The following is a 23,920-nucleotide window of genomic DNA, read 5'->3' on the forward strand; positions in this document are numbered from 1 at the left end:
AAGCAGGGCTTTTACCTCCTGCTCTGATGAATTACATACCTAAACCTATCAAACTCCTGCCAGGAAATAAGGTACACAGTCCTTACGACTCTACGGTAAAATTGATAGGACACAAAGACCATGAACCATAAAATTAAAGATTGATAAATTGGACTTCATTACAGCTTTAAAGCTTTTGTTCTTCAAAAGGCATTGGTAAGAAAATAAAATGAGAAATCAGAACAGAAGCCAGGAGAAAATTTTGCCAATGTGCATCTAATAAAACCCTAGTGTCCAGAATATAAAAAGAGCTCTAACAACTTAATAATTAGAAAATAGTTAATAGAATTATTAAAAAGAGTTAATTATTAGAGTTAATTATTATTTTAACTATATAGAGTTAATTATTAGAAAAGAATAATTAGAAAAGTGTTAATAATTAGAAAAGAGTTAATAAAGGATTTTGACAAACATTTCAACAGAGATGATAAATGAATGCTAAATGAGCACAGGAAAAGATGGTCAAAATATAGAGCTATTAGGGGGATGTAAATAAAACCACAATGAGATACCCTTATATATACTCACTAGAATGGCTAAAATTAAAGATGGATAGTGCCAAATGTTGACAAGGAGTGGGAGCAACTAAAACTCTCCTATAGGTCTCCTGGAAGTATAAAATGATACAATCACTCTGAAAAACAATTTGGCAGTTCCTTATTAAATTAAATATACACCTACTATATGATCCAGTGATCCTGAGTATTTAACCATGTGAAATGTGAACATTTTTCCACACAAAGATTTGTATACAGATGTTTATGAGAGCTCTATTCATAACAGCAGGAAGAAGGAGACAACCTAAATGTCCACGAACAGGCAAATAGATAATAAATTCTATCTATCCCAGGGGGAGGAGAAGGAATGACGTATTAATACATACAACATCATGAATAAATCTCAAAACGTGATGCTAAGCAAAAGATGCCAGACACATCTTTCCATCTCTATTATGCTGTAGAAGAGGCCAATCTAAGCCATAGAGATGGTAACCAGGTCAGTGGCTGCCTAGGAACAGGGGCAGGGAATAGGGAGAACTTTCATTGTCATGGCAACGCTATACATCTTGCTAGTGGTACTTATTGGTCAGGAGAATAAATTTGTCAAAACTCATCAAAATGTACATTTAAAGTGGGTGTGCTTTATTGTATCCAAATTATACTTCAAGAATTTTTTATTTTTTAGAAAGCAGGTACAGAAAAAGGGAAGATTACCTTGAAAGTAAAAATAGTTAGACTGACAGTAACTTCTCAACACTAACAATGTAAGCCAGAAGACAATATAAGGATATAATCGAAGTGTTGAAAGAAAATAACTGCCAACTTAGATTTCTGCTACCAAGTAAATAATTCTTACAGAATTAAAATAAGATAAGAGCATTTGAATACCAACAAAAAGTATTTATGTGGAGCAAACATTACTAAATAAAATACTAACAAAGGCCAAATAAAAGTTATCCCAAAGTTTTTCAACTGATTAGATCAGGCCCATCAGATTATCCAGGATCTTCTCCTTTACTTAAAGTCAACTATGATGAAGGTCAAACACATTGACAATATACCTCATAGCAATACCTAGATTAGTGCTTGATTGAACAACCAGGAGTTATAGTCTAGCCAAGTTAATGCATAAAACTGATCATCACAAGTATTAGCTAATACTTTCAGAGAAGCAATTTTCCAAAGCATTGACTAAGCCTTTAAAAGATCAATATCCTGTACCGTCACTTCTGCAAATGAACCTAAGAAAATAAGCTAAAAAACAAAGCGTTACTTAGATGAGAAAGCTATTTAGAAACAACCTAACTGGCCCCATTCGAGAAATTAAGTAAATGATACAATATTTGTCTGAAGAAACAATGAGGAGCTATTGAAAGGCTTACAAAAAGTTTACAATTATATTTGTAAATGCCTGTGATGAAATACTAAGTCAAGAAATGCAGGAGAGAAAATTGTTTTACAGAATGTAATAAATTTGGAGAATAAGAACATCAAGTGGAACTACGAAAAAATGGTAACAGTGATTCTTTATGCTTTCTGCTTCTCTGTTTTCTGACAATGACCTTGCATTACTTTTCACACTACTTGGAGTGAAATAAAGAAAAATGTTCCATGCAAACCACAGATGTCTGTAAAAGAGAGAGATGTCATTCTGGTAATTAAGAGTGTTTTGTCCTATTACAGACCCCAAGTCTTTTGTATGCAAATAAGGTCAATCAATGACCTACTCTCATCTGCAAGAGAAAAAAAGGGGAGAAGACCAAAAGTGAAAAAAAATGACACTTTCCTCAACCCAGCAGAGATCCCAAATAGAAAGGACCTTTTCTGACATAGTTACCTTCCCAAGTCACTGTGAAAGTAACTTTAGTAAATTACCAAGGGAAAAAATACACTTTCACCAGCCTTGCCCTTCCCAATTTAGCTCAATTTCATGGTGCACGACTGCCTTCTATTTTGTCACTAAGGCACCACAGAAAACAAATAGAATAAAGATTACCATTGTTAGCAGACGTTTTGAAAAAAAACAAACAAACAAAATTTTCTTTCTTACAGTTCCAATGGGTTATTTAGTTTCAGTGGCATCTGTTGACAATGAAAAATGTAACCACCATAGCTATAAATCTCCTTTGGTTGTAAATGTTTAATTATAATGTTTCCATTTCAATTTAAGATAAATTCGCTTTCTATCTTAAGAAAGAACTGTTCCCAAGGAAACAGAACAGGGGGAAAAAATCCACAGCCGTGATTGTTACCCAGTCCCTCTGAAACTCTAAAGCAGAAATCCAGTCAGTCCTCCCCAGCAGGTTACCAACAGGTAACCACAGAGGAGATCAAATCAGCACCCCCATTCCATCCTCAGAAAGTTCTCTGGCTCCACTGGAGTTCACGGAGAAACAGATCACGCTACACTCCCTCCCTGCTGCTGCTACTGCTGCTAAGTCGCTTCAGTCGTGTCCGACTCTGTGCGACCCCATAGTCGGCAGCCCACCGGGCTCCCCGTCCCTGGGATTCTCCAGGCAAGAACACTGCCTCCCTGCATCACATAAAGCAAGTTTCCAGCCACAGATGCTCAAAAACGTTTTTCTCATAGACCTGAACATTACAAACAGCCCGCTCTCCCACCACAGTTGTATCTGGTGGATGTCTCTAGAACCGCAAGGGATAATATCCACCACAGCCTAGATCTCCTGCTAGGGATGGGGTAAAGGAAACCCAGCAGAAGCCCACTCTCTACCTCGGAGAAGAAAAATAATAAAAGTGCCTTTCTCTGAGAAGCATCACCCAGAGAAGCTGCTCCAGAGACTCCTGGTTCTGATCATAATTATAAATAAAAATCTGAATGTAACCCCAGATAAGGAGAAACTAGAGAGTCGGACCCATCCCTTGGGCTACTTCTCACAACTAAGAGGGATCTCTCAGAGTCTGAGAGCTGGCGACTGCAGAGCAGGGGCCAGCTTTGACCCCCAGATCATCTTCATTGGCCCACTCACTCAACATGTGTCAAAACTTAACTTAGTGTCTGGAGATTTCATAGAATGGGATGTATGTCTGTGTCCAAAATTCAATATTGCTTGCAGGATAGACTGATTTTACGAACAATGATCAAAAGTTGCTACAGAGAAACACCCCTCTTGTGATCTCAGCTCAGGTTGGGTGGAGTTACTTAAGGAGCATTTGCTCCTTGTTCCTAATTAGAACTTCTGTCTTTTTAAGGAGATCATTTATTGAGGGCTTACTCTGTTCCTGGCTCTATTTAAAAGACTTCAGACAATTATCTCGTATAGTCCCCACAGCACACCTCACAGTAAGCACTATTCTCTTTTCAATGTCACAGATGAGAAACTGAGGAACAGAGAGATCGAGTCACCTGCCTGAGGTCACAGGGCTAGGAAAGGACAGGGCCTGCATTTGAACCCAGATCTGACTCCAAAGACTGTCATTTTCAATGGCTGCAGTATTTACTTCCCTGCAGACAAGTCAGGCAAATCCCCAAACCACCCCCAGTTCATAGGTAACATTCAGATTCCCAATCGTAGGCACACTGGCTGCCATGAAATTCGAACAGCTATCTGCTGTTTCCCTATTTCAGACATCACCAGCTTGATTTTCCCAGAGGCAGTAACAGCACACAGATACCAGATTTCACAGCTATTTTCTCTCCCAAAATACCTTCTAAACCTCCAGTCTTTTCTGCTTTTCGATAAATCATGATCCAGGCCCCTAGCAAAGCTCCTGCTTTATTTGCTGTTGCCTTTGAAACAAGTAAAAGTGGAATCCAAGTGGGTTTCTAGGGAGAAAAACAGAACATACCTTGAAATTCTCTTTAAAGATCAATTCAATTTCATTTGCCTAATTGTGTATCTGGGGTTAAGAAAATCAGTTTTAGAGGGGAAAAAATCTTCAAAAACACTGCATTTGGATTCCAATTTTTACGGTGGATTTTTTAAATTGAAGTACAGTTGATTTACAGTATTATGTTAGCTTTGGGTGTACAGCAAAGTGATACACACACACACACATATATACACACACACACTCTTTTTCAGATTCTTTTCCCTTATCAGTTATTACAAAATATTGAGTATGGTTCCATATGCTACATAGTAGGTCCTTGCTGGTTATCTATTTTATATGTAGTAATGTGTGTCTGCTAATCCCAACTTCTTTAGGGTGGATTTCTGCGGAAGGAGGAAACTGTTAAGAGAGCATGTACAAAGGCTAGGCTGGTCTTTCTATTTTACTTTATTTTAATCCCCACAGTGAGTCTATAAGGAAATTCCCACTTCATAGAAGAGGTTCAGAGAGTTTCTCATCTGACTTAATTCACACAGCTGATCAGAAATGGAGGAACCACGATGGAACTCAGTTCTCGGCTTTCAAACCCCAGGCTACACCTGCCTCTAAAAAGCCCCCTTTTCTCTGGATCTGAGAGATTCTTTCCAGACCACCCTGGGGGCTGCTTCTGCCACAGCCGGATGGTGGGTGGTGTGCAGGGGATCTCAAGGCCAGAAGGGCCAGCAGGTATCCTCAGCAGGTGAGACCTGCTCAGGTGAAACACGCAAGTGTGATTCTCAAACCAACATTCAGCTTATTTGCATTTAGAAAGAAACCCTGTTGAAATCCCCGCCCTTTTATCAGTTCATTATACTTTCCTTCTCTCTCTCTTCTGTGTATCACAGTGGTACAAAGGTTTATTTCTAATGGGTGTTTTAAATTGTTTCTTTCAACCTGGAAATCTTATTTTTTCATAGCAAGCATACAGGAATCACTATGTCTATCTTGATACAGAGGTGAATATAATTATATTAAATCTGCAATACCTACAGGTCACTTGCTCTGTGCCAAACTGTTGTAAATGGTTTAGAAAGATAAAATAATTTAATGTTACAATAGTCCTACCAGTAGATACAAATTTTTCTCTAAAGTTGAGGAAATCAGGGCACAGGAGTTCAAATAACTTGTTTACAGTCATATATCTAATAAGTGGTGATATCAAGAAACATTTCCTAAAAGAAGAACATCACCATGTGCTTAACAATAAATGCCAACAGCCAACCCCAGGGTGATACTGCAATTTATAGTAAGAAAGATATATTTGGTCTCCTTCTCTGTTCCTGACACAGAGCTCCTAAAATCTTTGGAATTTGCTAACTGATGAAAATAATAAAGGTGACTTTTGTTCTGTTAGTGAGATGACTTTGGGAACTCACTTGGGGATGGTGAGGATGGTTGATTACCAGGGCAACCAACTTGTGACCAGAGGGTTGGAAATTTTAGTCCAGCCCCCCGACCCTGACCTCCTAGGAAGGGAGAGAAGCTGGAGGATGAATCACTTGCCAATGACCAATAATTTTTAATCATTCATGCCTATGTAATGAAGCATCCATAAAAACCCAAAAGGACAGCTTCAGAGATCTGGGTTGGTGGATATTTGGGGAGAGTGGTGTCCTGGAAAGAGCATGAAAGCTCTGCCCCCTTGCCCCATACCTTGCCCCTATGCATTTCTTCCGTTTGGCTATTGCTGAGTTATATCTTTTATAATCAACAAGTAATTTAGGAAGTAAAATGTTTCTCTAAGTTCTGTGAGCTACTATAGCAAATCAATCAAATTCAAGGAGGAGGGCATCGGAACCTTCGATCCACAGCTAGTGATTCAGAAGCATAGGTGACAACCTGGACTTGGAATTGGCATCTTAAGTGGGGGGAGAGAGGGCAGTCTTGCGGGATCTCACACTGACTCTAGGTAGACAGAGGCTGAATCCAGTTGAATCACAGGACCCCCAGTTGGTTCGGGAGCACTGCTCAGTGGTGGTGGGAACCACTCCTCACCCCTAACACACACACATACATTGGAGTTGGGTTCAGAACTTTTATGCAGTTTGGAGGAGACAGCAGGGCATGGAGGGGACTGTGGCAAACCAGAGAGCAGAGCCCCCCTATAAGCTGAATGGCCAAGGCAGCATGGGCAGTTGTGATCTCTCACTATCAGCCTGACTTCATGTTAACAGAACTTCCAACTTCCCCAGAGCAGCCAGAAATGTGTATTTGCAGCCAAATCTCCTCATTTTTTTAATATTGGCCCAAACTGAAGGGAAAAATAAAACATTCAGCAGGCCACACAAAATAGGTTCAAGGTCTACCAATTTGCCACCTGTATTTAGGAGATTCCAATAGACCCCATGCGAAGTACCAATAGTTTATATGTCTATGCAGTTGAGGGGACCTGGTGGGACTCTTGAAAACAAAGACACTGCTTTGCAACTGTCTAATCAAAGGGAAGATACAAGGGGCCTTTATTAACTGGAAAATAACAGTGCACCCTAATGAGTTACTAAGCATCAAAGTCCATGAATTCATCACTGCTGTTTTTATTTTTTGAAAATCATTAAATATCACTTTCTTTCCCTTTATAGCAAGATCCAAGTGACAACCGATCCATCAGTTTATCTGCTGATGTTTAACTACAGCATTTTGGATTCATTATTTCCTACTTAAATCATTCTTTGAAAAAGAGGAATAACTTCATCTTGCCTCTTGACAGCAGAGAAATTAAATATCAAGACTTTAAGATGAGTGTTTCCCCAACCAAACACCAACAGCAGATCCATAAAATTAAGCCAGAAGAGCATCAACCCAAAATAAGACAGATAGGGACAAGTTTCTGAAAAACTCCTCTCATTTCCAAAAGTTAAGAAATTTCTAAACTCAAGACACAACTTGCTAATTGGTACAACCACTTTGGAGAGTCATTTGGTGACTTGAAGAAAGTTGAAGATATTTACACCCAAGGAGACTGCAATCCCATTGCTAGGACAGACCCTGGAGATTGGGTACCCCATTTTTAAAATCTGGTCCCCAGCAAGGAATAAATTTTGAATTACAACCAGAAAAATCATACACGAAGGACACTAAAGTTACACAAAATAATATTTTTCTTTATTAATTGCTTTGGAGTCTCATATTTTCTATTCTGTGCTAATCTACTCAATTTCTCTTTTTTAAAATATACTTGTCACTACTCATTAACAGTCACAACCCTCAGTTTAAAACCACTATCCCAGAGGACCTGGTGCAAACCATTAAGATTGCATGCACAAGAATGGGCACTAAAATCTATACGAGCAAAAATTTAATTTAGGAAATGTTGCACTGAGGAGAAGAGGCAAGTTGTGGGATGATCCTGATAGCATGATGTCATGTGCATAGTTTTAAAACATGACAAACACAGTTCTAGGGAACTGTACCTGTCTTGGTCCATCTGAGCTACTCTAACAAAAATGCCACCTACTGGGAGGCTTATAAGCAATAGAAAATTATTTCTCCCAGTTCTGGAGACTGGAAGTCAAAGATCAAGGTACCAGAAATTCCCTGGCTATCCAATGGTTAGGGCTCCATGTGGGATCTTCCCAGACCAGGGACCCAAACCGTGTCCCCCACATTGCCAGGTGGACTCTTAACAGCAGCATGCATGTGTGTTCAGTTGCTTCAATCATGTCCAACTCTTGTGACCCTATGGACTGTATAGCCTGCCAGGTTCCTCCATCCTTGGGATTCTCCAGGTAAGACTACTGAAGTGGATTGCCATGCTCTCCTCCAGGGGATCTTCCCAACCCAGGGATCGAACCCAAGTCTCTTGCATTGGCAGGTGAGTTCTTTACCACTAGCGCCACCTGGGAAGTCCTCTTAACCACTGAACCTCTGGGGAAGTCCTTAGAGTCTTTTTTATAAGGGCACTAATCCCATCATGGAAGCTCCATCCTCTCCCAAAGGCTTCTTCTAATACCATCACCTTGGAGATTAGGATTCCAGCAAATACACTGCAGAAGCAGGGTGTGTGTGGGATGCAGGGGAGACAAGCATTTGAACCGTAGCAGTATCTACAAAATAAAATTAAGTGAACACTCATAAGAAGGATAAGCATGTAATTCAAAATAGTAGTTAAATTTAAGGAGGAAAGAAGAGGAATACAATAAGGATAGTTTGGTCATTTGTTTTTGCTTGTTTGCCTTTTGTTTTGTTTTTTGACAGGAGAAGGCAATGGCACCCCACTCCAGTACTCTTGCCTGGAAAATCCCATGGACGGAGGAGCCTGGTGGGCTACAGTCCATGGGGTCGCTAGAGTCGGACACGACTGAGCGACTTCACTTTCACTTTTCACTTTCATGCTCTGGAGAAGGAAATGGCAACCCACTCCAGTGTTCTTGCCTGGAGAATCTCAGGGACGGGGGAGCCTGGTGGGCTGCCATCTCTGGGGTCGCACAGAGTCGGACACAACTGAAGCGACTTAGCAGCATACATCTTGAGAGATCTTAGCTTCCCAATCAGGAATCAAACCCACACCCTGGGCAGTGAAACCACAGAGCCCTAGCCACTGAACCTCCAGGGAAGTCCCTTTGTTTTTGTTTTTTAAGCTCTGCAGCAAATTTGGGGAAATATCAAAGTGTGACAAAGCTATGCAGTAGATAGGTAGATATTTGTTACAATAGTCTCTATATTTTCAAATAGGTTTGAAATTGTTCTTAGAGAAAGAAAAGTAAAGGAAAACAACTTGTCCACTTAGAGAGCAGAGAGCAGTCAGCTTCCTTGCTCTCTGGACAGTTATGGTCCCTCTCTGTTAAGGGGTGGCAGGAAGTCCAGGAGATGAGCTGTTCCTAACTAGATCATCCTTCCTTATTCATGCAGTAGCACCTACTATGCACTAGGCATGGCTCTGGGCAACAGTGACTCCATGTGAACAGACACACAGGTCCTATAGTCCTGAAGCCTATGGATTAAGTGCAATTAGTGTCAGAAGTATAAAAGTGTAGCAGCAAGAAGAACTCCAAATACATTTTGCAGACAGTCCCCGACACAGCAAGGGACCATGACTCCTACCCTTAAGTGTGGGCTGCATTGTAACTTCTTCCAAAGAGGACGGTATAGACAGAAGAGCATGGCGTAGCTTCACAGCAGAGAAACCTAGCAAATACTGGCTGCAACCGGTGACCAAGGTGACCAATATCAACAGTGACGAAGGATGTTGGTCATGGGTACTCTCAGTATGATGTGATGAAACTGAAACTTCACCTCTACAGTCTGCCTCCCAAAACTTATAATCCCAGTCTAACCATGAGGTGGAGAAACCAGGCAAATTGCAATAGGGGGACATCCACAAAATATCTGATCAACACTCCTCCCGACACCATCAAGGTCAACAAGTACAAGGACCGTCTGAGAAACTGTCATGGCTGAGGAGACGAGATGACTAAATGTGATGTGGTGTCCTGGTGGGATCCCAGGATAGAGAAAGGACATTAGGTGAAAACCTTTAAAAATCTGAAATAAGTATGGAGCTTTGTTAATATTGGGTTGGTCAAAAAGTCGGTTCAGACTTTTCTTTAAGATGTTATGGAAAAACACTAACTAACCTTTTGGCCAACTCAATAATAGCATATCGATATTGGCTCGTTAAATATACCAAATGTAACATCCTAATGCCAGGTGTTAATAACAGAAGAAACTGAGTGTGGAGAGGGTGGGGAGTTTCTACAGGAAGCTTCTTTACTATCAGCTCAATTTTTCTGTAAATTTAAAACTGATCCAAAACATAGAATGTAAAGTAAAAAGTAAAAAGCTAACAAAAATAAAAACAAGAAACAAGAAAAAAGAAAGTCTACCAATAAAAAATGTGGACCATCTGGTAAGACAGAGGAACGTATTCCTGAGTGGGAGGCTGCACGTCCCTCCTGCATGTAGCGTCAAGCGGCCTTAAGTAGTTACGTGCAGATACAGATGACAGAATATGGAGCCACGTTGCACCTGTACCCATGGAAAGCAACAGAGGACACTGGCTATGGGGCTGGATAAAACCAAATCAAACATCCTTTTAAAAGGTTTCTACGGAGAGGAAGGAGGGAGAAGGGTTCAGGATGGGGAACACATGTATACCTGTGGCGGATTCATTTCGATATTTGGCAAAACCAATACAATGGTGTAAAGTTTAAAAATAAAATAAAATAAAATTTAAAAATAAATAAAATAAAAGGTTTCTAGGACTTCCCGGGTGGTCCAGTGGTCCCAATGACACTCTTCCACTGCTGGGGACATGGCTGCAACCCCTGGTCAGGGAACTACGAGCCCACATGCCTCATGACCAAAAAAACAGAGGGAAAAAAAGACACAGAGGTTTCTTCTTATACAGGAAAGGAAAGGAAACCAGGCATACTACCTTTTCTGTAGGTATAAAGGAATTGATGCTTGGTTGAGACAGTGTTAAATGAATATTTTCGAATCACAGAGTATTTTCTCCAGGAAACAATGAGGGAGTCGGGGAAGCACTTGAAGGTTCATTTGACTGCTTTTATCAAAGACCTGCACCAGATCTGAGGAAGGATTCCTGGTTCCAAAGGTCAGTTTGGTCAATGACATCTGTAATGTCATCATAATAAATATGTCAAAATAAGTAAATAAATATATCACAATAAAGACATAAAAAATGATTTAATGGAGCAGCTGGGGTTTCTAACAAATACCAGCCTGAAAAGTCAAACAAAGAGTCATTTCCAAGAGCATGAACTTTGCAGGTTTCCCTCGGTTAATTTCATCAACTGCCTGTCAGAAATTTGGTGCAAAGGCTCTGATCTCAGATCACCATGTGGGCAGACCTTTGGAAAGAAAGCCTCCCATTTCCTCTGACTCAATCTCTGCCTGCATCAGGGAACTACAGAAGTCAAATCCCACAGCAGAAATAAACTTTGCACTCAGTAAGAAAGGGCACGTCTAAACTTCAATGATACTTGAGTGTCTGAGAGAAACTCTATTCTCGATCTCTGTTTCACAATGGACCTACCATGTATGAAGCTGACACTGCAGTAATCAAGGCTGAGCTTCCTGCAGCCTCGAACAGCATCGCTTACATTAGGGATTTGCGGAGGCCACCAAAATCCCGCCCAACTGTTGACCTTTGGCAGAATTTCTCTTCAGCACCTCCCTCTTAGGAGTCTTGGGCTTAGAATGATCTGGCATATATTTGCAGAGTGCCTACTATGTGGCCGGCACTGTTCTAGGATCTTGACGTCTGGGTTCATATCCCAGCTCTGCCAGTCCTAGCTCTGTGACTGTGGACCCTTAAGATCTCTGAGCCTCACTCTTTCCATCTGTAAGTGCGGTTAGTCGTGCTACTTTCTTCAAGGAGATATTTTGATAATTCATGGAGATAATATACAGCATAGAACCTAGCACACAGTAGGAGCTCAGTAAGTGTTGCATTTAATAGAATTTGCTTCCAATACCCCTGAGAACTCCTCCTAAATTGGCACCTCTCCAGGATTATTCAAAGTGGCCCCAGCCAGGTCTATCCTCCACAGATGTTTCATATTCTCAGACAATTCAACCACTATAAAACTTTGCATTAAAGGACATTATGTATCCATTCCTCTGTTGATGGACATCTAGGTTGCTTCCATGTCCTATGTATTGTAAATAATGCTGCAATGAACATTGGGGTGCATCTATCTTTTTGAATTATGGTATTCTCCAGGTATATGCCCAGGAGTGGGATTGCTGGGTACCTATATACAATGGAATATTACTCGGCCATCAAAAGGAACGAAATTGTGCCATTTGCAGAGATTTGGATGGATCTAGAGATGGTCATACAGAGTGAAGTAAGTCAGGAAGAGAAAAACAAATATCATATATTAACAGATATTTGTGGAATCTAGAAAAATAGTATAGATGATCTTGTTTGCAAAGCAGAAGTAGAGATACAAACAGAACAGACATATGGATTCCAAGAGGAAAAGGAGGGACTTGGATGAACTGGGAGATTGGAAATGATGTATAAATACTATTGCTACTATGTATAAAATAAATAACTAATGAGAATCGACTGTATAGACCAGGAAACTCTACTCAGTGCTCTGTGGTGACCTAAATGGGAAGGAAATCCAAAAAAGAGAGGATGTATGTATACCTATAGCTGATTCACTTTGATGTACAGTAGAAACTAATAGAACATTGTAAAGCAACTATACTCGGACAAAATTTTTAAAAAAAAACATTCTTGAAAATGAATACAATACAGTTTTAGTATCATATGCCTTCACAGACATATTTACATTTGAATTTCCACTCATCCTTTAAGGGCCCATTCAAATGTCACTTCCTCTGAGAGGCCTTTTTCCTCCATTGAATCCTCTTCTTTGTTCTACTGCACTTGGGCTCTTGTCCTAAAACTGTGCAGAGCGCCACCTACTGGCCAAGTTTGCAGACCTAACCTCCGTCTCTCGCACCAGAGTTCCCAGCATCTTGTGGGAGAGAGAGCCCTGCTTCTAAAAGACTGTAAAAAGTCAAGCCAATTGTTTAGACTTGCTGAGACAGGCAATGGGGAGCCACTAGGTCGTGATGAAAGCGGTATTTTAAGATTACTCTGGCAGCTGGTAACAGAATGGATTAGTGAAGAGAGATCACAGTCAAAGAGGCCATGAGACAGCCACAGGGAATTTCTAGGAATGAGCCGGCATACCACCAGGAATACATTCCTCAGTCAGTGATGCCAGCCTGGTCAGCAGGAAGACTCAGAGACATAAAGTAGACACATTTTTTTTAGCAACCATACCTGAACACCCAACTATAAAAGTTCCTACTCTAGGACATCCCTAGTGGTCCAGTGGTTAAGACTCTGCACTTCCAAAGCAAGGGGTGTGAGTTTGATCCCTGGTCGGGGAACTAAGATCCCACATGCCTTGCAGACTAAAAACACTTTTTTTTAATTTAAAAAATGTTTTAATGTTTCCGTTCCAAGCCAGCATACTGAGAATTAGGAAAACTTCTTTAGTCATTTAAATATAGCCACTTAGAAACCTATTAACTTATTCCCTACATGGTATCACTACTGAAAAATGAATATTTGATTAAGAGAATGAAGACAAGCCACAGAGAAGGAGAAGATATTTACAAAGCACATAACTGTTAAAGAATTGGTATCTAAGATATACCAAGAACTCTCAACACACAAGAAGGAGAAAAAACAGCCCAATTTTTTAAAAATGGGCTACAGATCTGATTAGACACCTCACCAAAGAAGAGATACAAAAGGAAAGCAAGCACATGAAAAGATGTTCCACATCATATCTTCTTAGGGAGTTGCAAATTAAAACAGTGAGAAACCACTGCACACCTCTTAGAGTAAAATCCAAAGCACTAACAACCAAATACCCATGAGGATATAGAGCAACAGGAGTTCTTATTCATTGCTGGTGGCGATGCAAAACGGTGCAGCCACTTTCAAAGATAGTTTGGCAGTTTCATACAAAACCAGATGTACCCTTACCATAAGATCCAGTAGTCACACTCCTTGGTGTTTACCCAAAGGAGCTGAAAACTTAAGCCCACAAAAAAAATACACACACAGATGTTTATGGAAGCTTTATTCTCAGTTGCCAGAACTCAGAAGCAATCAAGATGTCCTTCAGTAGGTAAATGGATAAATAAACAGTGGTTCATTCAGACAACAGAATATCATTCAGTTCTGAAAAGAAAGGAGCTAGCAAGCCACAGAAAGACATAGAGGAACCTGAAAAGCATATTCCTCAGTGAAAGAAGTCAACCTGAGAAGTCTACATTCTGTGCTATTCAACTTTATGACATTCTGGAAAAGGAAAAATTAGAAGGATAAGAGCAAAATCAGTGGTTATCAGGGTTTGGGGGGAGGAAGGGAGGGATGAATAGGTAGAGCACAAAGGCGTTTTCTGGTAATGAAGCTATTCTGTGTGATACTAGAATGATGGATACTTGTCATTGTTCATTTATCCAAATCCAGAGAATGTACAATACACAGTGCGGGCTGTCTCTTCAGTCGTGTCCTACTCTTTGTGATGCTATGGACTGTAGCCCGCCAGGCTCCTCTGTCCATGGGATTCTCCAGGCAAGAGTACTGGAGTGGGTTGCCGTGCCGTCCTCCAGGGGATCTTCCCAACCCAGGGACTGAACCCACGTCTCTTAAGTCTCCTGCATTGGCAGGCGGGTTCTTTACCACTAGTGCCATCTGGGAAGTCCCCTTACAATATGAAGAGTGAACCCTAATGTATATTGTGGACCTTAGTTAATAAGAATGCATGTTTATCATGCTAAGTGAAGTGAGACAGAGAAATAAAAATGTCATATGACATAGCATATATATGGCATCTAAAATATGCCAGGGATGAACTTATTCACAAAACAGAAACAGATTCACAGACATAGAAAACAGACCAAAGGGGAAACGTGGGCAGAGAGGGATAAACTAGGAGTTTGAGATTAACAAATACAAACTAATATCCGTAAAATAGAAAAGCAATAAGGATTTACTGTATAGCAGGGTGAACTATATTCAATATCATGTAATAACCTATAATAGTAAACAATCTTAATATATATACACATACACATATATGAATCACTTTGCTATACATCTGACACTAATAAAATATTGCAATTCAACTATACTTCAATTAAAAAAAAAACTCTCTATGGCTTAAGAGAAAGTGAAGTTGCTCAGTCATGTCCGACTCTTTGTGACCCCATGGACTGTAGCCTACCAGGCTCCTCCGTCCATGGGATTTTCCAGGCATGAGTACTGGAGTGGGTTGCCATATCCTTCTCCAGGAGATCTTTCTGACCAAGGGACTGAACTCGGGTATGGCTTAAGAGAACCAAGGTTTAATTACCACTCATGCTACCTGTCTTTGACAGGCCAGCAGGGGGCACTTCTGCTTGCTATCACTGACAAAGACTCTCCCTAACTAAACCTGAGTCAGCATCTCTGAGCCTCCCTTCTCTGGACCATGGACTTATCCTTGCCCGACCCGTGTAGCCTAATTACAGCAAGAATCCTAAGTCAGTTTAGAAATATCCCACCCTATCCTTGATATTTGATCACCCTCCATCTCCAATCAAATTCCTCATGCCCACGCTAGACATTTGATCGCTCTGGTCTGCCCTCAGCAAGAACCTGGTTTGGTCAGTCTCTTAAGAATCCCTTACTCTCAATGTCTCCTAGCAGTTTGCCATCTACTGACCCCATGCCCACTGTTTCTTGGCTGTAAATCCCCAGCTGTCTTTACTGCGTTGGGAACGGAGCCCAATTCCACCCTGGGGTCTCTCTTCCCTTGCTGAAAATGTTTCTGAATAAAGTCTTTCTCCAACCAGTCTCTTTCTTTAACCAGAGGAAAGTCGGTTCTGGTTCTCTCTGACACTTCAGAAACCAGGCTGATGGGTGGGCTTTAACAAAGCCTTTTAAGTGTTCTGCTCACCCCCACACCATCCCTCCTCCCAGTGGGAGCACTTGACTTGAAAGAAAATGGTGACTAGATTCGACAACACAAAACCCAACAACATTGCTGCTAAAGTCATAACATAATAACTAAAATTAAAAAACTCAAGACAACAAGTGGGGAAAAACATGTGCAGTTAAACATGAGAAAAATTGTTAAATTTCACCAGAAACAGTCAATGCAAATTAAGCCTACAAGAAGACAGCCATATTTCAACTATCAAATTCTCTTTTTAAGGCAATGCCCAACATTGGCAAAAGAATTGAGAGCTGGGCGTACTTACATAGATCAGGCAGGAAAATTTCACAAAAGCTTCAGAAACTTGAAACACTGTTATGTCTTTTGAACCTACCCATTCACTTCTAGCTTTCTCTCCCAAAGACTTACCTATAGGAATATACAACTTCATGTTTTTAAAAAATGAATGTTTAAAAGGGGAAAAAATAAAACAAAAATGGCCAGCAGCAATGCTTTAAAGAGGAAAGAAATGAAACTTGGTAAATGAATAGAATACACTTCTATAATATCAATAGAATACCATACCGCTTTTAGATATTACATTAAAAATTACAGGTTCTGGGACTCCCCTAGTGGTCCGGTGGCTAACACTCCATGCTTCCAATGCAGGGGACCTGGGTTCAATCTCTGGCCAGGGAGCTAGATTCCACACGCTGCAACTAAGAGTTCACATGCCTTTTTGTTTTTGTTTTTGTTTTTGTTTTAATAGTAATGCCTGTGACCCAGTTAGGGCTAAGGTTTAAGGAACATGTGTTTTTAGAGACTCCAAGGCTATTCAGATACACATCCAGGACTGACACGTCTTGATTGATTCATTCATCAAGTACTCGTTAAGCCCCCTGTATTTGTTTCCTAGGGCCGCTTCAACAAATTACCACAAATGTAATGGCCTAAAGCAATAGAGAAGGCAATGGCACCCCACTCCAGTACTCTTGCCTGGGAAGTCCCATGGACAGAGGAGCCCGGTGGGCTGCAGTCCATGGGGTCGAGAAGAGTCAGACATGACTGAGCGACTTCACTTTCACTTTTCACTTTCATGCATTGGAGAAGGAAATGGCAACCCACTCCAGTGTTCTTGCCTGGAAAATCCCAGGGACGGGGGAGCCTGGTGGGCTGCTGTCTATGGGGTCGCACAGAGTCGGACACGACTGTAGCGACTCAGCAGCAGCAGCAGCAGCAAAGCAATGGAGCTATCACAGTTCTGTAAGATAGAACTCCAAAACCAAGCTGTCATCAGGGCCTCTGGGGGAGGACCCATGCATTGCTTTCTCCAGCCCCTGGTGGCCCCAGGCTTCCTTGACTTGAGGCCACATCCCTCTCACATCTGCCTCCATCTTCACATGAGCTTTTCCTCTGTGTGTCGATCTTAGAAGGACACATCGTTGGATTGAAGGCCTGCCCAGATACTCCAAGATGACGACCTCATCTCAGATTCCTTAATTACCTCTGTAAAGACCCTTTTTCCAAATAAGGTCAAGTTCACAAGTTCCGGGCATTCAGATGTAGAAACATCTATTGAGGGACCACCCTCCGATGCACTATGGTGTATATTTCCACATTGTAGGTGGCTTGCTAGTGCTGTGGGTGCTGCTTTCTACTGAGTTTTCAGTCCATTTGGGACAAGAGAGCTGAAGGAGTGTGTGCGGCCTGGGTACGACGTCCCCAGGCCTTGTGAAGCGCCCAGGGTCGTGGACAACAGTGGGGACCCAAAGTGCGAACTGCATTGGCTACTCACTGGTTCTGAGACCTAGGGAAATCGTTTAAACTATATCTCAATTTAATAGTTTTTAGCTTCCCAAGGCTCTAATATTTCTGATTTTTAAACATGTGTGTTCCCTCAAAGACTTACAGTGGTGCTGGGCACCTAATGAGAATGACGTAGTTTTTCAAGAACTTTTTCAAATGAATAAAGAACAGACAACAAAACTACACACAATTATCCTCAGAGACACTTAAAATGTTCCATGTGTTCTGTTGTTTACGTTTCAGTAAAATATTTTACAGAAGGAAAGTAACCAACATGAACTAAATCTGGTGGGAAAATCTACTCAGAAACCGAGGCAACTGTGACCATCACTGTACTCTTTCTCCCTCCTCCCCCTCCCCTTCTTCCTCCTCCTCTTCATTCTTCCTCTTCCTCTCCTTCCTATTCCCCCCTCCCCTCCTTCTCTCTTTCTCCTCCTCCTCCTCCTTCTTCTCCAACTTGAATAACAGACTGCAAGGAGATCCAACCAGTCCATTCTGAAGGAGATCAGCCCTGGGATTTCTTTGGAAGCAATGATGCTAAAGCTGAAACTCCAGTACTTGGCCACCTCATGCGAAGAGTTGACTCATTGGAAAAGACTCTGATGCTGGGAGGGATTGGGGCAGGAGGAGAAGGCGACGACAGAGGGTGAGATGGCTGGATGGCATCACTGACTCGATGGACGTGAGTCTGAGTGAACTCCAGGAGTTGGTGATGGACAGGGAGGCCTGGTGTGCTGCGATTCATGGGGTCGCAAAGAGTCGGACAGGACTGAGCAACTGAACTGAACTGAACTGAACTGAAGCACAATAAAAGATTTAACCCAGTCCATGTTCCATGGAGCCATAAAATGACACATGACATTTACGTGATAAGAGATAACTTTTCCTCTTACCACTGTTTGTTCCTTAAGGTTTCCACTGTTCAGTTTCACAACAAGCAATGAAAGCAACGAGTTAGTTGAGTTAGTAAAAAGGATAATCCTTTCTTCTGCTCAACTGGTTATAATCATTTCTGGATTAGAGCAGGTCAAGAAAAACTCCTGAAATATTGGATCCAGATGTTAAAACATGGTAACACTTCATGGTAAACATTTACCTTTGAGGTCGATTTCTCTTTCAACTGGGTTATAGTCATGTGAGGTGTGTCTATTTCTTTCAAGAAATCTATTTTAGGGTTTGGCTTTTCTTTCCTACGGAGACTCCTGTTTCCATGGTGCACTCCCAAGAACTTGTCTCTGTCCCAACTTTCAGAGGAGATGAGTTCTGCAATGTGGTTTCTGACCATACAAAAAGTGGCAGCCTATTTTCTCCAATGTTTGGGTCCCAACAGTCTGATGGAAACCATTGAAGGAACAATCTCACCTCAACCTAGCTGGTTGCACATTGTCTCCATTCGAGTCCACTTCATCCAGCTTTCCTTTCCCTTGGGTTTGCTTCATCTGTTTGAACACTTTCAAATTTGCTTATTTTTCTAACCTCTTTTCTCCTCTTTGGGCAATGCAACTGTTTATCTTGTGGTTTTCATCTTTATTATTCACATTTCCTCACAATGAGTGTTCATTAAAACATTTTAAATGAAGACCTTTACTGTCTTCCTCATCGAGCCCATCGAATCTTCCCATATGACACATTTTTAATTCTTATCACAGAACTTCAGGCAGTATGTGCATTATATTCTGTTAAAAACCCTATTCCGCCCAAGGTTGTCACAATTCAGAGATTGCAGCTTTCAGTGGGATGTTTCGTTTAGGGATATATTCATAGACTCACTTTGCTAGCCCGGCAAACACGGTCCATGAGCTTGTATTTCACACCTCATTTGATCTCACAATTCAACAACAAAAAAAAAAAGGATAAAAAGAAGCAATTATTTATTTAGATTATGGAATGGATTTTAGAAGGATATTAAATAAGCATAAATTGTCATGCCAAAGCAACAGTCCTTGTCCTTCTAACATCCCCGGGGAGGTCAAAAACAGAAAGTGAAGAAAGAGAAGAAGAGGACGCCAGAATGCCTGATAATTATGTAACTCTGGTTATGTAAGGGCTTTTTTTCTCTTGTAACTTTATAAATCTCTTCTAAAGAGAGCGCAGAATTGATTCTCTCAAAACCAAAAGTGATAACCACAGCCTGTGCTTGTCCTTCAATTTAAAACCTCAGCTCTTGATCAGTCCAGTGTTTCAACCAAATCAATTCCATGTGTGTAAACCGTGGAGAAGGCCATTTGAGACCCACACAGTAATTTCTGAGGGTGCACGTCCAGGCAGCCCACTGGGGCTGCTCCAGCACAGCAGGAGGGTCCACTTCTTGTTTCTACCCTCCTGTTTTGCCCCAAGAACCCTCTCTCATACTTGAAGTCTAAGTCGTTTGGGTGGGCCCAGCCATCCCCTACTTTTACAATTGGCTGCAGAGATTGGTTCAGGGTGAGTACGAGATCCACGTTACTCCAAGCAGAGCCAGTGATGAGCAGCCCCAAGACTTGCTGGACACCATGGGACAGAGCATGTTCTCCCTGAAGAGACCAAGCCAGCAGGATGGATGTTGGGAGCTGCTGATGGTCAACTTGCCACCAGGAGGGAGAGCCTGCTGGAGATGATAGCAACCCAGAGGAAAGACAAGGAGAAAGGTTGTTAGGGATACTGCATCCAGACACTCTTGGTGCCGGTCCCCGTCTTGAACTTTTCCACGTGCTCCTAGGAGCCCTTTTTGCTTGGACTTCATTCATGCAGTAGCTAAGGGCATCAGTCAAAGCCCACCTGATAAACACCTCAGCAATAAAGAAGAAGCAATAAAGAGGAATCCAGTGGAGTCAAAGCAGAAATCAAACCACAATCCTTGACAGGTCCCACTTTTAAAGAGTGTGCCAAACACTGCTAGTTGACCACGCTTCTTCCCTGATAGCAAAGACCTTCTCCCAGTACAAAGCCTGAAAATAACAGCAAATATTCACTTTCCCAGACTGTGCTAATTCTTGAGCAAAGGCATGGAACCCACTGTTTACTGATGATATCTAAAAGGAAGACTTGAAGGGAAAGTCGTCTTTCCAGTTGGAAGGATCTTCTCTCCCGGCAAAAAAAAAAAAAAAAAAGATACAGGAAGAGAAGCCCCCCTCCCTTCCAGTCTTTGTATACAACTAGATAAGTCTGTGATGTCTGGAACTGCTGCAGCCATCTTGCAGCCACGAGAAAACCAGCTGAAGGATGACAGCCAACAAACTGGGCACGATAGAGTGGAAAGACAGAGCGCACACCCGGTGGCACAACTGTGCTGCCAGATTAACCAACCACGGAAACACCCACCTCCAAATTTCTCGTCACATGAGATCACAAAATCTTACCGTAGCAGCCATTTTAGGTGGCAATTCTAGCACTTGCAACTGAGCCCAAATATGTAAATCCTAAGCTCTCTTCATGTATCAATGCAGAATTTGGGGGAGTTCAGATAGCAAGTAGAGATTTCCAGGGAAATCATGGGTCAACTGAGGTCTCAGACTGAAGTTCTGTCAAGGGATGTAAAGGACAATATCCAGAATGTTGTCCAGGCACCCAGATCCCCTGATCAATACCCCTAATAGAAGGCTTTTTGGTCACTCAACCTGAGTTTCACTTTCCTTTTGAAAGAAATCTTCAAAAGCAGTCAGAACAGAGTTCTAGCTGATGTTGGCTGAGGTCGCCCAAGATGAGACAGCACTCAGCCTAGAGATCCATTGGAAAAGGCAAATTCCACCCAATCTCTCCATTTCTCATGCTCCTACCACTAACCCCCTCATTTATTCATCAAGTGCTCCTTCAGTGCCCAATATCATGGACCTCATAGCGTTTAAAAACAAGAAAAGAGAGACTTCTCTGGCACTCCTGTGGTTAAGACTCTGCACTTCCACTGCAAGGCACATGGGTTCAATCCCTGGTTAGGAAACTAAGATCCCACATGCCCCACGGTATAGCCAAAAAGCCAAAAACAAGAACATAAAGAAAACAGGTTATGACGATAGAAGGTGGTAAGTAAGAGATCAGAAAGGGGCTCTTTGCCAACCTGAGAAGTTGGGTCTCATTCTGGCTGAAGGCGGAGCTATTAATGGCTTTAAAACTGGTAGGAAGACTTCCCTGGTGGTCCAGTGGTTAAGAATCCACCTTGCAATGGAGGGGACTCAGGTTCAATACCTGGTCAGAGAACTAAGATCCCACATGCTGCAGGGCAACTAAGTCTGCACATCGCAACTACTGAGTCTGTGCACCACAATTAGAGAGAAGCCCTCAGGCTGCAACTAAGCCAAAATAATCCAGCCAAAAATAGATAAATATTTAAAAAAAAAAAAAAATGGGAGTATGGCATAGCCAGCATTGCTCAGTCAAAAGGGAAGAGAAGACAGGCAAAGAGATCATAAAAAAGGCTATTGCAACAGGCCTGAGCTCATTCTGCCTGTGGGGAGCCCGGATGCAATATTATTAGCAATGACCTCCCTCTGTCTCCCAGGTGAGCTCAGCACCATAAAACCCAAGGGTGGTATCCGAGCTGGAGAAGATCCACCAACGATGTGAAGTTGACCTAACTTCACATTCTTAGCCCATATGCCAACACCCAGGTGTGATATCTGCAAAACAACCACCTTTAAGCACTAAGAAACTATTACTAGACAGCTTAGAGCCACCCTACATTTGCTCATTAAAAAAGTACTTTTCCCCCTTGCCTCTTAAATCATTTCTATTTTACCCATTTCATTCTTCAGTTCTTCGCTGCCAACAATAACAATAATAAAATTTTAAAATAATGGTTATCAAACCCTGTACCATGACAGATGTGAGTGCAGGTAATTTTTGAGATTGCCAACCTAATCAGGTCATTGATGTAGAAAGAGCATAAAGGATAAAGCCTTCAGCCAGCATCACATCCCATAATGGAGCCATTCAGAAGCTGCAGGACGGAGCTGCGCTGATGAGCTCAAAAGAACACATCGCCCATTAAATGCAGAGGCATTGCTTTATTTATACACACATTATTTTGCTATCAGCGTCCGCAGCCATCCCCAACAAACGTCTGCCGAGGTACCTTGAGGATCCCAGGGCTTACCTGCTCTGTGTGTCCGGGTGATGGCCCACGCACGTGAGGGTGGCTGTGGTCTGAACGCTGTCGTTATCTATCTCTTCCTGGACTGCCCACTGGTCCTCGCTGCTGACTCTCACTGCAGTTATTTTCACACCGGCTGCTGCCTTAATTCTGTCAGGTAGAAAAAAAAATATATATGACCATCTTAGTTCAAAACAGAGAGTAAAAACAGGGAGCTAGAACCGATCTCCCCTTTCCTCTGGGAGATGCAAGAAAGACTGCCAGTAAATGGCTTTCCTTCAAAAACTAAGTGTCGTTATCTTTACAAGTGCCCCGAAGTAGGAGCTCCAGCGTTCTGCCACATGTGTTAATTTTCTGTTTGATCGGTGTGTTAGGAACCAGATCACCTTCTTCTTCGGGGGCCCTGCAGGATGGAGACAAAACAGACGTGTGTGCCAGGCATGGATAGGATCTGGGGGCCGGTTCTTCCCTGGGGGTGGATGAGGAAGGGTTCTCATGAAGTAGAAGGGTCTGAGAGGCTGCAGGGGCTGTGCCAGCTGCAGAGGTTCTGTGGGAAAGAATGCCAGAGTCTCACTGGGCATTTCTCACCCACCACTGTCAAGGGCACCTCCTCATGTGCTCCAGGACTTTCTGCAGACCCTACATCCCAGCACGTTCACTCGTAGGCATATGAGCAACAGAAATGCAGGCGTTTGTTTCCCCAAAAGACCTGCACAAGGAAGGTCACGGCAGCACTGTCATATGAAACCCAGTAGGGAAACGGCCTGCACTGTCCATCAAAAGCAGAACTAATAAAATGTACAGTCACCCAATGGAATAAGACAGAAATACCAAGAATAAACAGTGTAGTACCACACGAAACTGGATGCTGAGTTAGTTTCAGATGTACAGCAAAGTGAATCAGCTATACATATATCCCCCCTTTTATCAGATTCTTTTCCAATATATGTCATTACAGAGTACTGAGTACAGCTCCCTGTGCCATACTGTAGGTCCTTATTAGTTATCTATTTTATATACAGTAGTGAGTATGTGCTAGGGCTTCTTAGGTGGCGCTAGTGGTAAAGAACCTGCCTGCCAATGCAGGGAACGTAAGAGACACGGGTTTGATCCCTGGGTCAGGAAGATCCCCTGGAGGAAGGTATGGCAACCCACTCCAGTATTCTGGCCTGGAGAATCCCATGGGCAGAGGGGTCTGGAGGGCAACAGTTCATAGGGTCGCAAGGAGTCAGACACAACTGAAGGGACTTAGCACACAT

At 42.0% G+C, this 23,920-nt stretch overlaps 1 protein-coding gene across 4 annotated transcripts in view; it reads right to left on the reverse strand.

The window, feature by feature from the left end:
* TMEM132B (transmembrane protein 132B) overlaps positions 1-23,920 on the reverse strand; it is a 382,092-nt gene that overhangs the window by 147,475 nt on the left and 210,697 nt on the right. For all 4 annotated transcript variants that reach the window (XM_005217963.4, XM_059876311.1, XM_015475499.3 and 1 more), the window contains exon 3: positions 22,665-22,811. In XM_005217963.4, coding sequence (XP_005218020.1) covers positions 22,665-22,811 — 147 coding nt within the window. The remainder of the gene's footprint in view (positions 1-22,664; positions 22,812-23,920) is intronic.

This window comes from Bos taurus, chromosome 17 (assembly GCF_002263795.3).
Source record: "Bos taurus isolate L1 Dominette 01449 registration number 42190680 breed Hereford chromosome 17, ARS-UCD2.0, whole genome shotgun sequence".
In the NCBI taxonomy this organism is placed as follows: domain Eukaryota; kingdom Metazoa; phylum Chordata; class Mammalia; order Artiodactyla; family Bovidae; genus Bos; species Bos taurus.